At 47.6% G+C, this 19,987-nt stretch overlaps 2 protein-coding genes, 1 long non-coding RNA gene, 1 other non-coding gene and 2 pseudogenes across 4 annotated transcripts; 2 read left to right on the plus strand and 4 right to left on the minus strand.

Annotated features, from left to right (window-relative positions):
• The first annotated feature begins 1,159 nt into the window (after positions 1-1,159).
• Positions 1,160-1,232, plus strand: TRNAK-CUU (transfer RNA lysine (anticodon CUU)). Its single transcript has one exon. It is a non-coding gene; the product is annotated as a tRNA-Lys (tRNA).
• A 1,264-nt stretch (positions 1,233-2,496) lies between these two features.
• LOC114235006 (peptidyl-prolyl cis-trans isomerase E-like) lies at positions 2,497-6,759 on the minus strand. The gene is made up of 3 exons (XM_054720468.1): positions 6,688-6,759; positions 5,181-5,281; positions 2,497-2,889 (listed from the first exon to the last, which is right to left on the minus strand). Exons 1-3 carry the CDS (start codon positions 6,743-6,745, stop codon positions 2,614-2,616), a joined length of 435 nt encoding a protein of 144 aa, XP_054576443.1. The 5' UTR covers positions 6,746-6,759; the 3' UTR covers positions 2,497-2,613.
• Positions 6,760-7,199: 440 nt separating this feature from the next.
• LOC103294761 (immunoglobulin-binding protein 1-like) lies at positions 7,200-8,188 on the plus strand (annotated as a pseudogene).
• Positions 8,189-12,014: 3,826 nt separating this feature from the next.
• On the minus strand, positions 12,015-12,823 carry LOC129150202 (protein LYRIC-like; annotated as a pseudogene).
• On the minus strand, positions 12,573-13,991 carry LOC103294891 (protein LYRIC-like). Its single transcript, XM_054720467.1, has one exon. It carries the CDS (start codon positions 13,902-13,904, stop codon positions 13,035-13,037), a length of 870 nt encoding a protein of 289 aa, XP_054576442.1. The 5' UTR covers positions 13,905-13,991; the 3' UTR covers positions 12,573-13,034.
• Positions 13,992-16,465: 2,474 nt separating this feature from the next.
• LOC129150164 (uncharacterized) lies at positions 16,466-18,691 on the minus strand. The gene is made up of 3 exons (XR_008556890.1): positions 18,644-18,691; positions 16,925-17,147; positions 16,466-16,655 (listed from the first exon to the last, which is right to left on the minus strand). It is a non-coding gene; the product is annotated as an uncharacterized LOC129150164 (long non-coding RNA).
• Between the last annotated feature and the right edge of the window lie 1,296 nt (positions 18,692-19,987).

Raw genomic sequence — 19,987 nt, forward strand, 5'->3', positions numbered from 1 at the left:
ACACGTACTCCCCACAGCCGGAGATGATCACCTTCTCCTTCGGCTTCCCGTCCTTGCTGCCCTGTGCCTTTCTTTTCGGTGGTGAAAAGAAAGGCCACATCCTACCTAATGAGGCTGCCATTCTCAGAAGGAAGACAGAAAACAAATAAGTAGAAAAATAAATGTATAATTTCAGGCATACGTGTGTGATGAAAAGTGAAGCTGACTCCACAGAGCGAGATGGTAGGAGTCCATACAGAGGCAGGTCAGGGACCAGGTGACACGTGTGACATCTGAAGGAAGTGAGGGGCACACCTGGAAACTAGGAGAGGAACACACTTGTGGAGACCCTGAGGGGTGAGCTGTGGGGACACGTGCGGTGGGGACGCAGAGGTGGAGTAGCAGGGCGGTGAGGGGAGCAGGGGAGGCGTCAGGTCCGGGTCGGTTGGCCCTGCTGGACGGATCCTTGGGGCGATGCGGCCCAGGAGGGCTGTCAGCAGAATGACGTGACGGGTTTCTATGTAGAAGGGCCACCTGACTACCTCTCCATATTGGACTCCCAGAGGCGAGAGCAGCCTGGAGGCAAGCTCCGCAGACCTCGGTGGTGGAGGAGGGTGAAGGGCGGCTGGACCAGGAGGTGATGGAAGACGCTGACGCAAAGTGACGGAGAAGAGGGGTCAAGGATGAGTCCTAAGTTTCTGACTCACCAGCCGGGTGCATGGTAGTGGCACTGACTGAAACAGGAAGAGCAAGAGGAAGAGTTTGGAGAGAAGAGCAAGAACTGTTGGGCATGATCGGCCTGGACTGAAATATGGGAATAACTTACAGAGAAATGGAAAGCCCCGGGGATGGGATGGGACGGGACTGTCTAGGACAGGGGTTCTAAATAGGGAAACACTGCCCCCTGGAGGCTACTTGGAAACTGCAAGGTATGTTTTTGGTCAGTAATAGGTGGGGAGGGGGAACAACTGGCATTAGTGGGACGTGAGCCAATGCCCTGAGAAAAATGATGGTGTTGGGGGAGCAGAAGACTGTCATGTTTTTAATTAACCTCCTAGAATTATTTTCTTTAAACTAGGTGCAATTATGACTGTAATAAACATTTTTTAAAAAGGCTAGACTGAAACAAAAGGATTATGGGTAAAAAGGATCATTATGAACATTTAACAAAATCTACCGCGCCCGGCTAGCTCAGTCAGTAGAGCATGAGACTCTTAATCTCAGGGTCGTGGGTTCGAGCCCCACGTTGGGCAAATGGATTAACTTTGCCGAAACTGGTTTGGCTCAGTGGATAGAGCGTCAGCCTGTGGACTGAAAGGTCCCAGGTTTCGTTCTGGTCAAGGGCATGTACCTTGGTTGCGGGCACATCCCCAGTAGGGGGTGTGCAGGAGGCAGCTGATCGATGTTTCTCTCTCATCAATGTTTCTAACTCTCTATCTCTCTCCCTTCCTCTCTGTAAAAAATCAATAAAATATATTTTTTTAAAAAATGTGACACACAACTGTGACTAGTAGCACACAACTGTGACTAGTAGTTACCTCTGGGAAATGGCTGCAGATAGTGAGGGAAAATTTTTTTAGCTTTTAATTTATAACCTTAAAAATAATAACTTTCGCCGAAACCGGTTTGGCTCAGTGGATAGAGCGTCGGTCTGCGGACTGAAGGGTCCCAGGTTCGATTCCGGTCAAGGGCATGTACATTGGTTGCGGGCACATCCCCGGTGGGGGGTGTGCAGGAGGCAGCTGGTCGATGTTTCTCTCTCATCGATGTTTCTAGCTCTCTATCCCTCTACCTTCCTTTCTGTGGAAAATCAATAAAATATATATATTTAAAAAATAATAATAAAAATAATAACTTTCACTGGAAAAACCTGGCAGAGATCTCTTTAACCTACTGATCAAAGCTAACATCACAAATATTGGAACTGACGCATGTACTTCCTTATAAGATGCACCAACGAGGAAACAGCTGCTCCTGAGGCATTCCAGCCAAAGCACACCGTCTACTCTGACCCTGAGCAGGACCAGCCGACAACTGAGGAGCCTTAAACAATGGCCTGTCCTCTTCAAAGACGTCACCGTCACACAAACAATGAAAACAGAGACTACAAGACTCCACCACTGAGTGTAATGTGCAAATCCTTGTTGGGAAGAAAAATTGCTAACATTACTATCAAGGAAAATATTGTGATAAGTGATGAAATTTGAATATGGGCTGAAGATTAGTTAATAGGGTTGTATTGATATGCTATTTCCTGATTTTGATAGTTTACTGTGATTAGCAAGGGAATATTCTTGTTCTCAGGAAATACCTACTAAATTATTTAGGAGTCAAAGGACATGTCTTCAACTTCCTCTCAACTGGTACGGGGGAGAGGGGTAAACATTTGTATATAATAAAATGATAAAGTATAGGGGCAAAAAGCAAATTAATGAATGGAAAAAGGACATATGGGAGTTCCTTGTATTCTTACAGAATTCTTATTTTATATATATATGTACATATATACACATACACACACACACACACATAATTTTAAAAAACACACAATAAAACTAAACCAGATGGCAATGAAAATATGTTATCCCTTTTAACTGCTTGTTCTTTCTAATGGTCCTAAGCCTTTATAGAGCTTCAAAATGCCTGCCCTGCCTCATTTGTTTCCAGCTGCTGGGACCTAAGATGCCTCACTTGGATTCGGGTAGAAATCGTGCCCAGGGTGCAGAATTCCAGGCAGCTTCCCTCCTCAGCTTGCTCAGCCACAGCTTCCACTGAAGCCTGCTCAACCGTTGTCATGGAAACGACATCTGAGCGCAGGAGAATCTGGATGCGGCCGGCTGGCTTGCTCCCAATCTTGATGTCCATGTACACCTGAGGGTTTGACCGGGCCTTTTTGGCAGTGCGCTCTCCCTGGGTGAAGAAGAAATCACCAGGTTAGAGAGAACTCCCTGAGCAGGGCAGCGAGTAGTCTTCTGCATATACACCCAGAACCCAAATGCAGGGAGCAGGCTGGAGTGAGGTGCCGACAGGGGAGGCCTGGGCCCCGCGGGGGCTGCAGGAGGCAGAGGCCATGGCCAACGCACCGAGCTAGATCAGCAACGGGAAACTGCAGCATAACTCCAGCCCACCCTGCAGGTACGTACCTCATCACACTCGCCCTGCCCTCAGACACGTAGGCTTGCTTCACCCTCCCTGCAGTCACGTATAACGCTGTTCTGGCCCAACACAACTCTCAACACCTCAAACCCCAGCTCAAGCCCACTCACCTTACTCCAGTCAGAGAGACTCTAACCTTCTCCCTCTTGCCTAACCCTACATATTCGCAGGTTGGCTGCACTAGGACCAAGGAGGGCAGCCGTCTCCTGTACCTCAGTGCTCAAAGACAATGGAGGAGTTGGGCCTTGCTTTATGCTCCAAGTAGACAAGGCTGACTAGATAAATAAAACACTCATTACAAACTCTCCATTTGTTTGATATAGAAAACTCTATTGTCTTTGACCGCCTTGTAGTGTAGCTAGGTCAACATAGAGGCACTGAGCCCGGCCAGTGTCGCTCAGTGGTTGAGCTTCAACCATGAACCAAGAGGTCATGGTTTGATTCCCGATTAGGACACATGCCTGGGTTGCAGGCTTGATCTCCAGTGTGGTGGGGGGGGGGGGGGGCGTGCAGGAGGCAGCTGGTGATTGATTCTCTCTCATCACTGATGTTTCTATCCCTCTCTGAAATCAGCAAAAATATATTGAAAAAGAAAAACTACAACAAAACATAGGGGTATTGAATTATCAGGCCAAGCACTGGGGTTCAGATACGGCTCTGCCCTTGAAGAACTGGCTATGAATGGGGAAGGGATGTCCACAGCTGAGAGGCACACATCCTACACCGATACAGCCCTGCTTCAGATCTCAGATCCGCCGCTTACAGGTGTGTAATGTTCGACACGTTATTTGACCTCACTGGGCCCGTTTTGTCACCTAGAATTGGGGATAATAATAGTATTTATCTCAAAGGATTGTCAATAGGATTAAATTTTGTAAAGCAGTTAGAACATAGAATAAGCAACAATTAAATGTTTGCTAAATAAGTAATGCCAAAACAAAGCAGTAAATGCTTGGAGAGAGGGTTCTACGGAAGCCCAGAAGGGACACTATCTAACTCAACTGGAGGACTCAGAAAATTTCCTGGAGAATGCAGCAACTGAGCTCAGTTCTGACAGGGAGCAGGAGTTAACCAAATCAAATAAATTGGAAAGGGCATTTTAGGCAAAGGAACTGCTTATGCAAAAACATGAGATTTATAGGTAACTACAAACTCTTGTTTCATGGACCTCCTAGCCCAGACTCAATCCTGTAGATGAGGGACCCCTACCTGAGAGCGACATCATCAGATCTGTGCTCACGCAGCTCCCCCTGCTGCTCAGGACAGGACACAGCCTGGGGCTACTGTCATTACTCACAGGAGAGATGACAGAGGATAAGCCAAGAAAATGCAGCAGGAACAAACAGGAGAGGAGAGATTCAGGAAGTCATAAAAGATAAAATTAGTTGGCTATGGCAATGCATCAGATAAAAATCATGAGGGGCTAAGATGACACTGAGGCTCCTGGTTTGGGCACTACGTGGAAGAGAGCAAATATAACAAGATCAGGCCCGGGAAGACCAGCGTGAAAGGAGAGGCCTGGGAAAGGCTTTCCTTTTGGTGGTTGTGAAACGTGCAGGCAGAAATATGTGACACTTGGGAGAGGGGTCAGGGTTAGGACGAGACACCAGAACACTGAATGGTTATAACCTCAGACGGGACAGTGTGGCTGAAACTGTCCAAGGACAGTGTGGAGAGAGGAGCCCCCGCACGATTCCGAGAAGCAAAGGTCAGGATGGTGTAGACAGGCCTGGAGAGCTGCGCCTGAGGGGAGGGGCCTCTGGAACCAGGGCCGGATTGGGAAGACAGTGAGCCTGGCGCCCCAGTCTTCAGTGCTGGAGCAGGAAAGATGAGGAGGAGGCCGGAGGCTGATGAAATGGACCCCACTGCCCTTTCTCATCTTAGACACCTCCCTCGTACAGCAGCAATCAAACCCCTGAGCATACCTAGAGCCCGACAAGGACGAGAATCCCAAAGCTCCTCCATTCAACTCACCCACCACCCACATCAGAGGGGCCCTGGGTGGAAGCGCCAGCCTCTCCTCCAGAAGAGAGCCTCCCTCTCACCTCCTGAGCTTCCGCTTTGGGGGGCTCCGACCCCTCTTCCTCTTTATCCTCTTCCAGAGTCTTCCCAGAGAACCTCCTCAACCAGTCGTCATCTGACCAAACTGAAGGGAAAGAAGCAAACAACTGTCGAGAGACTCAGCTCACAGCCCACTGCTGATTAGCTGTGCCAGTTCTGCTGCTGCTGTGGTCAGCCCAGAAGACACGCATGTGTGTACCTTCTGTCTCAGGCAGAACTACCTCTGAGGGACTCCCGAGCAAGGCAGGTTGTCACTGGGAAACTTCAAGTCTTCAAGTCCAGGTCTTAGCAGAGGCAGATGACAGCAAAGAGGGACTAGCTAGGCCCTGGCCAGTGTGGCTCGATTGGAGCATTGCCCCATGCACCATAAAGGTTGTAGGCCCTGGCTGGTTTGGCTCAGTGGGTAGAGCATCGGCCTGAGGACTGAAGGGTCCCGGGTTTGATTCCGGTCAAGGGCCCATGCCTGGGTTGTGAGCTCAATACCCAGTAAGGGGCGTAACAGGAGGCAGCCAATCAATGATTCTCTCTCATCATTGATATTTCTATCTCTCTCTCCCTCTACTTTCTCTGTGAAATCAATAAAAACATAAAAAAATAATCTGAAAAAATAAAAATTAAAAAAAAAGGTTGCAGGTTCGATTCCCTACTCAGGGCAAATATAGGAGGCAACCAATCAATGTTTATCTTTCTCTCTCTCCCTTCCTCTCTCTAAAATTAATAAAAACAAAAGCCGGGCCAATGTGGCTCAGTGGTTGAGTGTCAACCTATGAACCAGAAGTCACAGTTAGATTCCTGGTTAGGACACATGCCCAGTGTGGGGCCTGCAGGAGGCAGCCGGTCAGTGATTCTCTCTCATCAATGATGTTTCTCTCACTCTCTCCCTTTCTTTCCTCTCTGAAATCAATAAAAATATGTTTAAAAAAAAAACACCACACAACATATCCTCGGGTGAGGATTAAAAAAAGAAAAAAGATGCCCTAGCTGGTTTGGCTCAGTGGATAGAGCATCAGCCTATGGACTGAAGGGTCCCGGGTTCAATTCTGGTCATAACCCACATGCCTGGGTTATGAGCTCAACCTCCAGTAGAGGGTGTGCAGGAGGCAGCCAATCAATGATTCTCTCTCATCATTGATGTTTCCATCTCTCTCACCCTCTCCTTTACTCCCTGAAATCAATAAAAATATATTTTTTTAAAAGAAAAGGGAAAAAAGAAGGACTAAGCAGAACAAAAGTAAGTTCCACCCTTGTCAAGGCGGGAAGGGCACAGTCTATGTCTATGTCCAAAAGCAAGACTTTCATGGGGACAACGCCTCTAGCTTTGCTGAGAATCTCAAACTCTATTATTTCGCTGGAGGTGCCACGTTCTCTCCCCGCTATAAACCACTCTATTCATGTGCATAGCACCACCATAGCAGGAAGTAAGGTAGGGATAAAAACGCAAAGGGGCCAAAGTTAGGGACATGATGGGGAATCTGTGTTGGCCCCACTCACCTGGCCTGGAAGAGCCTTCCTTAATCCCCATCACTGATTTGGTCAAATTGACACGCATTGTTCTCCCAAAGAATTCCGATTCATTCTGAAAGGACTATAACACATCAGCTCCTTTAACCTCATTAGATTAAAAGAATACCTGACAGCCTGCCATTTCCTTCTAAGAAGTCTGAGACCTATGATTAATCTAAACTGAGAGCCTGCACCCCCCTCTCCCAGCAAACAAGCTAAGCACAAAACTAACCATAAAAAGTGCCTGAGACACCACACACTTCCTTTCTCCCAACAGGAAGGTCTGTGCTGACATGATCTTCAGATCTGAAATGATAAGGATGAATGCAATTACCAAGTACTGAGTCCACCTTAAAAGTCAAGATCGGCACTGAATTGGAAAAAACTGGGATTGCTGACTGTTGAGAGATACATTTCATGGAAGAGTAACAGAGAACATGGAGAGAAGTATGCAATATTCCACTGCTCAAGAATAAGTGATATGAGGGCCCTCCGCCAAGATGGCAGCAGCCGAAGAAGACGGGTTACTGCTGTGCTTCTCCCCAAGCTGTTGGCGATCAGCAAGAAGTTTCCGGACAAAGTGGAAGTAGCAGTGGAAGTAGCGGCTGAACCCAGCAGTTCCTGGGTAATCCAAGAGAAGGTGTTGAAAGGACTACACCTCCTTAAGAAGGCTGCCAAATGCTATTGCAGCTCAGCTTGTTCTTCCACCAACCTGAAGTGCCAGCATTTCAGGGAGCGCTCGCCACGACACAAGCCAACCTGGCAAGCGCCTAGATAACCTGCAGTGGACTCGAGGACACTTTTTAAACTACTTAACTCAGTGCCAACCCTATCATGTGGCAGAGTCTGAGTTGCCCAAAACCAAGAACAATTCAACTGAAAGTAACACTGCTAGTTCCTCCATGGCCCCACCCTAATCTCATTGCTCTGGCATCTCAGAGCTGGGCTAAAACAGGCGCAAGCAGAGGAGGAGGTGGAGTGTGGGTTGTCTGCACGGAAATCTGCTGTGGGAAGTGGTGAAGCAGATTATGGCGCCTTCACGAGTTATATCTCCTTCACCTCGAAGGTGGACTGCTGTGAGCTTGGAGGAGACTGAGAGCATTGACCAGGAGATACAGATCCTGAGAGAAAAAGACTCTTCAAAAGAGGCATCGACTTCTTGCTCATCTCTTCAGGCCAGGCCTCCAGTGAAACCCTTCATTCTCACTCGGAATGCACCCCACGCCAAAATATTTCGAGCTGGCTATTCAAGTCTGGTGTCTATGATGGTGGGAGACTAGTATGATCAGCATTAGAAGCTGGGAGAGCTAACAGATCAGGGAACAGCCAAGACAACATCAGAGGTCAAAAGAGCCGCTCAGTAACAGGAAGAGTAGGAAGATGGGCAAGTGCTCTACCATGCCCGGGAGGGGGACAACTGAAAGGACACCCCTCCTACGGGTTGCAACAGAACCCTAACCCTTCTCACAAGACAGGACTACAGGGGACGTGCACCTTCCCCAAGAAGGAAAGCTGTGCAGTTATCCGCTCCCTGGGCTCCTGCTTCAGCTCTGTACCATGACAGCAAAGACGCTTAATCTTGCTTTGTGTCTAATAAAGTGTCAAGCAATTGAGTATTTTGTTTCCTAGGTGATGAACCAGTGATTCTTGTTTTGGCATCATCTTTATCATGCTGTATTTCAATTCCTTAAGTGGAAAGAAGAGTATTGAGAAATGGCTCACTATAATCAATGGCTGTAAGAATGACCCTTAAAAAATAACCAAAGTCCCTTCTATTATAGGAGCCTGCAGAACAAAGGTTAGTGATACTAAGAAAAAGCAAGTAGAGAGATTTAAAAAAAAAAGGGGGGGGGGGGTGGGGGGAGGCCTTGTTGCCCAGGCAGTATGGCTCTGTGGTTCAGCATCAACCTATGAACCAGGAGGTCACAGTTTAATTCCCCGTCAGGGCACATGCCCAGGGGGGGTGGGCTCATTCCCAGGAGGGGGTGTGTAGGAGGTAGCAGATCAATGATTTTCTCTCAGCATTGATGTTTCTATCTCTCTTTCACCCTCTGAACTCAATAAAAATATATATTTTAAAAAGTTTATTTTGGAACCTTTCATAAAAATTAAAAAACATGAATTAAGATTCTTTAAAAAGATTTAGGTTGCCCTTGTGATTTCTTTAGAAACAAATATGAATAAGGTAAAAAAAAAATTGAATGACAGCACGAAATGACATCCTTATTTCATACTTAGTCAAAAAGATTGATCCTAAAGATTTTTTAAATGGCCAAACATGTAAGGGTTTTGTGGTGGGCAAAACAATGCCCCTCAACACGTTGTCCACATTCTATCCTTGAAAACTGAGAATATGCTTATTATATGACAAGAAGGAACTAAGGTTACAGATGGAAACAGATTCTCCCCTAGAGCCTCCAGAAGGAACACAGCACTGCCAATCCCTTGACTTTAACTTGGTGAGAGCCATTTTGGACTTCTGATGTCTAGAACTGTACTAAGGTAGCACACTTATATTGTGTAAACCACCCAATTTGTGGAGATTTGTTAGAGCAGTAATAGGAATTCATTTCTTCTGAAGCACCCAACCTGTCATAATTCTGTAGGTATTCTATTCCTTGGTTGTTAATTGGTTTAACAAGAGGGTCACTTTTCAATAGTTCAAAAGAGCCTCACTTTCTGCCCTGGCTGGTTTGGCTCACTGGATAAGAGCATCGGCCTGCGGACTGAAGGGTCCCGGGTTCAATTCCAGTTAAGGGCACATGCCCAGGTTGTGGGCTAGATCCCCAGTAGGGGGCGTGCAGGAGGCAGCCAATCAATGATTTTTCTCTCAACTTTGACATTTCTAGCTCTCTCCCCCTCTTCCTCTCTAAAAGCAATCTATACTAATAAAAGGGTAATATGCTAATTAGACTGGGAGACCTTCCAGACGTTCTTCTGGACAAAACCATGGTGGCAGGGCTGAGGTAGAGGTGGTTAGAGGCCAAGAGGGGAGGGCAGTTGTGATCAGGTTGGTGGAGGGGGGCCATTGGGGGTGATTAGGTCAGCGGGGGGGGGGGGGAGGGAGGGGCCAGTTGGGGGTGAGAAGACCAACAAGGGGCCAGTTGGGGGTGAGCAGGCCGTCAGTGGGGGTCAATTGGAGATGATTAGGTCAGCGGGGCGGGAGGGGAGTTTAGAGTGAGCAGGCCAGCAGGGGGGCAGTTGGGGGCGAGCAAGCCAGTGGGGAGGGCAGGTGGGAGCCAGCAGGCCAGCAGCAGGGGGGGCAGTTGGGGGTGATCAGGCTGGCAGGGGGGGACGTTTGGGGGTGAGCAGGCCGGTGGTAGGGGGCAGTTGGGGGCAAGCAGGTCGCAGGCAGAGTGACTAGGGGCAATCAGGCAGGCAGGCAGGTGAGCGGTTAGGAGCCAGCAGCCCCGGATTGTGAGAGGGATGTCTGACTGCCGATTTAGGCCCGATCCCTGTAAACCAGCAGTAGGACATCCTTCGAGGGGCCCCAGACTGGAGAGGGTGCAGGTCAGGCTAAGGGATCCCCCCGCCCCATTCACGAATTTCATGCACTGGGCCACTAGTCCTATATAATAAAAGGCTGATATGCAAATTGACCAAATAGCAGAATGACCAGTCGCTATGATGCGCACTGACCACCAGGGGGCAGATGTTCAACATAGGATGCCCCCTGGTGGTCAGTGCGCTCCCACAGGGGGAGCGCTGCTCAGCCAGAAGCCCTGAGCTGGGCTCACGGCTGGCGAGCACAGCGACGGTGGCAGGAGCCTCTCCCACCTCCACAGCAGGGCTAAGGATGCCCAACTGCCGGCTTAGGCTCACTTCAGGGAGCAGGCCTAAGCCATCAATTGGACATCCTGAGGGCTCCCAGACTGTGAGAGGGCACAGGCCAGGCTGAGGGACCACCCCAAGTGCACGAATCTCGTGCACCAGGCCTCTAGCAAAAAATATATATTTTAAAAAAGAGCCTCACTTTTTAAACTAGAGCCCAAAACAGCAGTTTTCCATAATCACTTTTAGATACTTCATGAAATCCTGCCTCTTATGCAAGATTCATAATTTTAACTTGCAATTAATTTACACTCTATTTGCAGTATATTGCCCTAGAGCAGTGATTTTCAACCTTTTTCATCTCATGGCACACACAAACTATTACTAAAATTCTGCTGCACACCAAAAAAATATTTGTTGATCTGACAAAAATTTTTTTATTCATTCACACAGGATGGCTATTGCATTGGCTGTCGTCATTTTTTTGACAATCTAAAGGAAATTAGGACAGCACCCCTGACTAAATTAGTCAGGTATTGCATGTTTTAAAAATTCTTGCAGCACACCAGTTGAAAATCACTGCCCTAGACTAAAGGTCAACAAACTTTCTGAAAAGGGTTAGAGTAAATATTTTAAGCTTTGCAGGCCACATACAGTCTCTGCTGCATATCCTACCCCCCCTCCGACACACACACACACACACACACACACACACACACACAACCTTTTATTTTATTGTTATTTTATTTTTTGCACTTGTGATTCCTTTAATACAAATTGCTACCAACAAATATGTAAAGATATGGCAGATTATGCATTTCATCAAAGCACTTTAAGCAGAAAACAGATTCAAATGATATAAGTTCATGCATGAAGTCCAAGAAGTGTAGGCAACCCTCTCTCTAATCAGAATCCGTTATTCCTCAGTTGCAGATGAGATAGGGCACAATCTGTTACAGACAGGGCACTGTTGTAAAACCAGGATAATATTCTTGAATTAAGAACGTCCTCCTTAAATTAAAAAGACTTTCCCAAGTGTCTTCCAGCAATGTACAGTAGGTCCTTGGGTTACGTCGGAGATCCGTTCCTATAGTGCAGCATAACACGATTTTCGCCGTAAGTCGAAACCCACCTACATAAGCACCTACGTCACTCACATGGAGCACATACACAGCAGTAATGAAGTGAAACAGTAAAAGAAATTTAAAAGATAACAATTCCTGACCTTTTCTTGTGGTAAATAAATAATAAAAAAACATAAAGCACATATATACATACGTCGAAATGACGGAACATTTTTTATAAATACATGGGAGATTACAACGTAACCACGAAATGACATACGAGTCCAACATAACCCAAGGACTGTCTATAGTATATGCTGACCTCTTAATTTCATAAATTAACTTTCCTTTGATTCCATTTTTATGACGGTTCAGTTTTGTCTTAAAATTGGTTTAAATTTATATAATTCTATACATGTTCACAAATTATTGCATACACAGCATAATCTTTAAGACAGAGTCTGCAAACATATGTCCTATTCAGAAAAAGAAAATTCTTGTTTCCCGCCTGGCTTTTTTCTTCTTTTTTATTTGTTTGGGAGATTCCTAGCTAGTTTCAAACTTGGTTTGAGAAACAGGCACACTATTTTCCTTAGTATTTGTCTTGGATTTATCTGACTCTTGTAGCATCGGTGCCACCTGAGCTCTTGTCAGAATCACTTTATAAAAGAACAAATGGCTCGGGAGAAACAGCAGGTGGAAGAGTCTTCATGGGATGGTTATTTTTGACCAGTGCTTGTACTGGATCTCTAGTGCTTATGGTTTTCTAAGAAAAAGCTTTTTCCTATTTTGGATGGACTTTAGATGTATTCACTAGAAGCTCTTCACTAATCTCTTTTTCTAATTCTTCTGGGTCCTGTGCAGGGAGTTATCGTCACCTTCTTCTTCTTTTTCTTTTTAGATTTCCCGGTTGAAAGAACACCCTCTCCCTTTTCTTTAGCAACATCTGAAACTTTTTGATCATCAGTAGTAGCAGACTGAGAAACTGGCTCAGCAGTAGACCCAGAAACAGCAGAGTTAAGTGTGAGAGATGCAAAAGAAGCAGAATTCTATTCAGATATTCATTCTCCTATCCACACTAGACCAAGCAGCAATGCCAGAAAATATTGGTCACTCCAACTCCTTCCATAGTCTTTTCCATTCCCATTAGCATCTCCAGTGTCTTGTCCCCAAGCAGATGGCTCAGTTTTCCTCTTGCCTGCAGAAGTAGATGAAACACAGTTCCACTTCTCTTCACCTGCACTTATAAGAGGTGTTTTTTATAGACTTTTCATTGCAGTCTCCTCCATTTATACTGAGGTTTTCATTTAATCCTGAAGAAACCTGAAGTTTAGGATCTCCTTTTCCAGACTTAAAGTTGCCAACTCAAACATTTAGATGAGATTCACCTTTATTCTTCTTGGAGACAATATGAAATGATGCAGTTGTAAATTGCTTGGTGGTAACTATGATGGTATTTCCTATCCCAGGGATAGTTGAATCCAATGAACCAGAACCAGTCTACACCTTATCAGGTTTACGTTGCTTTACGGCTCCTTCATCAACTTCCTTCCCATCATGGCATAAACTGCTTTGCACTGCTTTAGCATCTGACGTTGATTTCGACTCTTCATTTTTCTTATCCATCTCTGATGGTTGTGTTGCTGTTTCATTTACAGGAAATCGGGCAACTTGCATGTCAGCCACTTCAGCAACCCGCCCATTTGGCCTAATCCAAATATAAAAGGTTTCTAGCTCCTCGTAGTTATCCCGATGGTTGAGTGCCATCCTGTGCCTCAAAGGGTCGCTGGTTCGATTTCCAGTCGGGGCACTTACGTGGGTTTCAGGTTTGATCCCTCGTCGGGCCACGTACGAAAAGTAACTGGTTGGCAGTGGTCTCCCACAGGGATGTCTCTCTCTATACAAGTTTCTGAAGTTGGGCAGTTTCTTCCCGGTCCTCTTCTCCTCTTCCATCCGGAGGCTCTTCAGCACAGCCAGGTTGTAGGCGGTCGTCTGCGGCGGCGCAGGCGTCAACTCCCGACAGTAGATCTTCCGCTTCTTGCGGGTGCCGGGGGCGGCTGCTGCGGCCTCCTCCCGCCGGCCCCTCCGCTTCTTGCGCTCCCGCGGTTCCCTGGCGAACGACGAGGCCCAGGAGCACATCGCGACCCAGCCGTAGCCCAGCAGAAAGACCACCATCAGCACGAGCAAGTTCCAGCCCAGCAGGGTCAGCCAGTCCTGGTACTGCTGCGGTATCGGCGGATTTTCTCTGGCGGCCCTCCTGGCCTCCCAAATACCGTACTTTTTATCCAGCCATATTAACCACTCGTCGATCTCGTCGGCAAGGTCGTCCATCCAGCTCCTTGGAGCCATCCTCCCTTCTGTCTCAGACATTCGCGGCAGGACGCTGGGGCGAGTCAAGGGAAGCGAGAAAGGGCCGGGCGGACCGCCTCAGCGCCTCGGAGCCGGGATCCGCCGTTGACGCGGCGGCTGCGCCGGAGCCCGGATCGGCCGTTGACGCAGCTGCCAAGCCGGGATCCGCCGTTGACGCGGCGGCTGCGCCGGAGCCCGGATCGGCCGTTGACGCAGCTGCCAAGCCGGGATCCGCAGTTGACGCGGCTGCTGCGCCGGAACCCGGATCCGCCGTTGACGCGGCTGCCGCGCCGGAACCCGGATCGGCCGTTGACGCGGCTGCCGGGAGGGGAGGGAGGGAGGAGAGGGGCTCCCGGCTCCCCCTTGTCAGCCTCGTTCTGGAGGAGGGGGCGGCGGAGGGAGTGTCTCCAGTGACGGCCGCTAAGCGGCGTCAGGGCGCCAGTGCCACCGGGCTGACGTCCCCGGGTGGAACAATGGCGGCTTGGGGAAGGGGCGCGGGTCACATCCACACACATACTTTTAAAAATATAAAAACCATTTCGCTCAGACCATACAAAAACAGGCTGCAGAGGGCGCTGGCACATCATCTGTAGTTTCCTGACCTCCAATGTAGATACAGAACAGTCAGGGGAAAATTGGTCAACAAAGATGGCTGGTACTTATTCAAATGTTAAATGGGGGGATATCTGAATAAGAATTAATTTTATAAATAGTTCATAGTGAACACTTTTAAATGATGACAGCTTTGCTTCCTATGTAACTGTGACTATGGAAGCTAGAAACACAGGCTGCACACGAGGGTGCCGTGCACAGTGACTAAGCGCCAGGACCGGCGTCAGTACGCAGCTAAGGTTCTCAGCTGCTGCAGTACCAGCCCCCTCCCCAAACCTCATGTCTGCAGCTCAGCTCTTCTTGTAGTTAGCACTTAAATAAATTCAGTAACTCAAGCACAGGAGAAAAGACATATTTTCCCTTCCTAACGGCCTGGATTTATGTATCTATTTAACAAAGAACATATACTAACTGCTTGTTAGAGTTGGTGGTCTACAGCCCTGTTCCCAGATGATGGAAACAGAGAATACACACAGGAAACAGGAACTAGAAATGCTAGATCAGAAGGCTCAGATCTCTGCAGGACCTGTCTTCCGCAATCTAACTACATGAGGGGAACTTTTAGCCAGAATTTCCTACCTCTTGGCAACTGTCACCACAAGCCAAATTTCAAATGTACCTCTGAATGTGACCCTGTTTAGAATTAGGGTCTTTGCAGATGCAATTAGTTAAGATGAGGTCATACTGGACTAGGGTGGGCCCTAAAGCCAATGAGTGGCGTCCTTATAAGAAGAGAAGGCAAAGCCCTGGCTGATGTGGCTCAGTTGGTTGGGCATTATCCAGTGCCAGAAAGATTGCCCAGAGCACATGCGTGGGTTGCAGGCTTGATCCATGGTAGGGGGCATATAGAAGGCAGTTGATTGATGTTTCACTCTCATATCAATGTTTCTCTCTTTTTAAATATATTTTATTGATTTTTTACAGAGAGGAAGGGAGAGGGATAGAGAGCCAGAAACATCGACGAGAGAGAAACATCGATCAGCTGCCTTCTGAAACCCCCCCGCTGGGGATGTGCCTGCAACCGAGGTACATGCCCTTGACTGGAATCGAACCTGGGACCCCTCAGTCCACAGGCCAAGGCTCTATCCACTGAGCCAAACCAGTTAGGGCGCTCTCAAAATAATTTTTTTTTAAGAGATAAGACAGAGAGACACATACAGAGAAGAAGGCCATGTGAAGACTGGGGCAGAGATTGGAGTGATGTAGTTACAAGCCAAAGAGTGCCAAGGATTTCCAGGAGCCACCAGAAGCCAGGAAGGAAAGAATTTTTCCTAGACTAATCAGGGAGAGCATGGCTCTGCCAATACTGTGATTTCATATTTCTAACCTCCAGAGCTGTGAGAATAAATTTCTATTGTTTTAAGTCATTATGTTTGTGGTAATTTGTTATGGCAGCCCAGGAATCTACTCTACCCACCCAAATGGAGAGTGGCACCTTTTGTAACCAATGACAACAGTAACACTAGTCAAATAGAGAACGGTGAAACTTAACTCTACTAACTCCAATTCAACAACAGCAAATCCGTGGTGCTTTTCTACAATGGCAGATATAGGTAGTTAATTATGTGGACAAGAGAATATGGTAGTTAATTATGTGGGCAAGAGGAGGGAGCAGGGCATATCCTGATATCATTTAAAAAGTGAAAATCAAATTTTCAGATTTTCTTTGGTTTAGTTAACAATGCTTCCAGAAATATTAATTTTGTTTGTCAATATAGCTAAAAATTTTAAGCTTTGTAGTATCCAAGTCTACCACTACACAATTTAAGCCTTAAAGTTACTTCCAAGCATTTTGATAACCTTTGTTTACAAGACATAGAAAGTAGGAAAAAATGTTGATCTATCAATTGAGTATGAACTATATACAGAGCACTGATCTCACCACTGAGTTAGGTGACTGCTTAAGAAGGGAGCAGAGCTATTGTAGTTGACGGAGAGCAAGAACAATAGGAGTTACTAATTTATAGAATGCAGGGGTAGAAAGGCCTCCAAAAGCCAGCCTTACCATTTTATTTAAGAACTGAAGAACTTGCCCAGCTGGTGGTTGAGCATCAACCTATGAACCAGAAGATCAAGATTCAATTCCCAGTCAGGGAATATGCCTGGGTTGTGGGCTTGAGCCTCTCTCATTGATGTTTCTATCTCTTCCTCCTTTCCTCTCTGAAATCAATAAAAAATATGTATATTTTTAAAAAGAAATGAGGGATTTTTATGGATGACTTGCTGCTCTCCCACACTGCCAGCATTATTGGAATAAATGCTCATATAAAAATAAAAGAATTGAAGAACTTAAGGCTCAAAGAGTTTAAGAGTCACACACAAAGTTAGTGGCAGAGCTGGGTCTAAAACTCTTATCTTAAAAAATAACAACCAAGGATCAACTAGAACCATGGCACTGTAACTGTGATACCAACTCAAGGGAAACTCACCTAGGTGAGCAGAGGCCAAGGCTCCACTGTTGAGGCTGAGCTTCCCTCTGCTTTTTAAAAGTACAGCTGCCAATGCCCTGGCCAGTGTGGCTCAGTTGGTTGGGCATCCTCTTGTGCACCTACAGGTTGCCACTTCGATTCCCCGTCAGAACACGTGCCCAAGGTTGCGGGATCGGCCCCCATAGCTGACCGATGTTTCTCTTTCCCTCTTCTTCCTCTCGCTCTAAAATGAAAAAACACAAAAAACATATTGAAAGAACAGCTGCCAAGAAGGGAAATCTGGTCAGAAGATGTGGTAGGTTTCAGCTACCCAGCAGGTGGTGTTAGACAATAATCAGACTTTTCAAGATTTTTCTAAGACCATCTTCTTACTGACTCTTACTATACAGTTTATATGTTAAATAATCAGAAATCATAGGCCTCAAATGGTTTCAATGTGGAGAAAATCTTTCTTCAAAACTGACAAATTGTGAATCTCTGTACATTTCAGCCCACAGGCATCCCACCATCTTGGCTTCATGATCCTTAGGCCATTCCTTTTCCATCACCAAGATCAGTGACACCCTCCTTAACTTCATTACATACCAAATTATACTGAATACACATGACTTAATGTTTTTCTCAAGCTTTTTCCCTGAAGAACTTAAAGCTCAGAGAGTTTAAAAGTAACACACAAAGTTAGTGGCAGAGCTGGATTCTCATTAGGAATCTAAACATGAGAGACATTGATAAGACTCATCTGTTCCATATTCCAGTGGAATCTGAATTATCTGTGATGTCTCCAAAAGGAATAAATGCTGCATGAAGAGCTCTGCCATCCACCTCCTCTGCTGGCCCACCTACAAAGGCACCAAGCTCCTTCTGAACTAATGTCCCCCATACTCTTGGTATAGTGGCACTAACAATGTGCTAGCAAGATAGTCACAAGCTGGAAAAGGAGGAGTCCTACAGTCTTTTGGGTACACAAAATGACTTCTCCCCACCCATCTTCAGCCCTGCATCTAGCCCTCTGACACCTTCTAAATGAGCTCAACACCTCATTTCTCCTTCCTCTGTATAGTGACTAGAATGATTCCAAGAAAGCGCAAATCTGATTACAGCACTGCCCTGCTTAATATTGCCCTAAAGTTCACCAATGCCCATAGGGCAGGTCCAAATTCTTTAGCTTGGCATATAAGACCTTCATAACCTGATGAACCCTGCCCACCTCGCTAGTCTTTTCTCCTCCGCTTCCTCAGTCCAAATTATTTGCCTCCAAGTGCTAGACTTACTTCACCCCTCTGGGCTTTTGCTCTTCTTACTCTCCATTCAGGCCAGCGCCTTGCTCCCACCTTGGAGCCTAACTCTTGACCTTTCAAACCTAGCTCTGGCCTCAGCACATCCAGGATGTTTGCCCTCATCTTTGCGGATGGAGTGGTCATTCCTGGAAAACCGCAGCCCGACCCTCCTCAGCAATCCATCAGACAACTGCATCACCTGCTCACCAACCAGTGGTGAGGCTGTTTCCATAATTCCCTAACTATTCTGGAAATGCCTCATCATAAGTCCCAATAACAGATCTCACCATTGTTCTGGGTCTAGGGTCAGAGTCAAAAGGACTCTGGGTAGCGCTAGGTCCAATGGAGCCATCAGGTCGTGAGCACCGTTCAAATTGCAGGGATAAAGCCCCATGGACACCAGGCCCTGCCCGCTACGTGCCGCCGCGTAGACGGCAAGCACCTTTCAAACTGCGCGGGTAAAACCCCATGAGACCGAGCCCTGCCCGCTTTGTGCCGCCGTGTAAATCGCAAGCACCTTTCAAACTGCGCGGGTAAAACCCCATGAGACTGGACCCTGACGGCTGCGTGCCGCCGCGTAGATGAGTAGATCGCCAGTACCAAGTACCAAACTGCGCGGGTAAAACCCCATGAGACCGAGCCCTGCCCGCTTCGTGCCGCCCCTACGTGCCGCCGTGTAAATCGCGAACACCTTTCAAACTGCGCGGGTAAAACCCCATGAGACCGAGCCCTGCCCGCTACGTGCCGCCGTGTAAATCGCAAGCACCTTTCAAACTGCGCGGGTAAAACCCCATGAGACCGAGCCCTGACGGCTGCGTGCCGCCGCGTAGATGAGTAGATCGCCAGTACCAAGTACCAAACTGCGCGGGTAAAACCCGTAAGTGACAGGGCTCTGGCTGCTACGTGCCGCGTAGATCACGAGCACCGGTTCAAACTGCGCAGGTAAAACCCCTGAGACCGGGCCTTGGCCGCTACGTAGATCGTGCGCACCAGTCGAACTGGGGGGGGCGGGGGGTAAAACCCAAGAGACCGGACCCTGACCGCTACGTGCCGGCGCCACGTAGATCGTGAGCACACGCGGGCGGCCGCTTTGTGCGGCTGCGTGCCGCCACGTGCCGCCACGGGCCAACCACAACCTCGGTTCAAGACTGGTGTCACGTTCAAGACCTGTGTCACCGCCACGCAGGCACCCCGCGGTGTCAGCCATCTTGCCTACTGGTTCTTCCGCCGGAAGCCCACTCCCAGACCCCGCCCCTAACCCTCTAGCGCTGAAGCCTGCACCAACCAGGTTCTGCAGTTGCACAGTTGGGGGCTGGAGGGGCGCAAGTTGAAAACGCAGATACGTAGCCGCATTACCCACGGTCGTCAGGAAATGGGAGAATCTACTGTAGCTTGGGCCAGACCTTAAGGAAAAGGGAGAGCCGACCAAAACGGAAGAACATTCCAAGGAATGGGATCGCATGGGTGAGCCTGCCAAGCTCCAGGAAAGAAAAAAGGGAGGGTTCATGGAGGACAGGGAGGGCACGTAGACTGTTAGCCTTGGCCAGATATGGTTTTCTGGACTAAAGGAACCACAAAACAGGATTTGAGCAACTGTTTGCTGTTGCCACTCAGACCTCTTCCCAAGCCTTTACCACTGCCAGAGAAAACCCCCAGTTGCAGAACTTGGGGAACTGGACCTGCTGACCTGCTGACCTGCACGCAGGACTGTTGTAGAAGAGAAATGGGATCCCACCAGCACGTCATGGAGGGCGGGGCCAGGTTCTGCATATCTCATGTTCTTCAG

This window comes from Eptesicus fuscus, chromosome 9 (assembly GCF_027574615.1).
Source record: "Eptesicus fuscus isolate TK198812 chromosome 9, DD_ASM_mEF_20220401, whole genome shotgun sequence".
In the NCBI taxonomy this organism is placed as follows: Eukaryota; Metazoa; Chordata; class Mammalia; order Chiroptera; family Vespertilionidae; genus Eptesicus; species Eptesicus fuscus.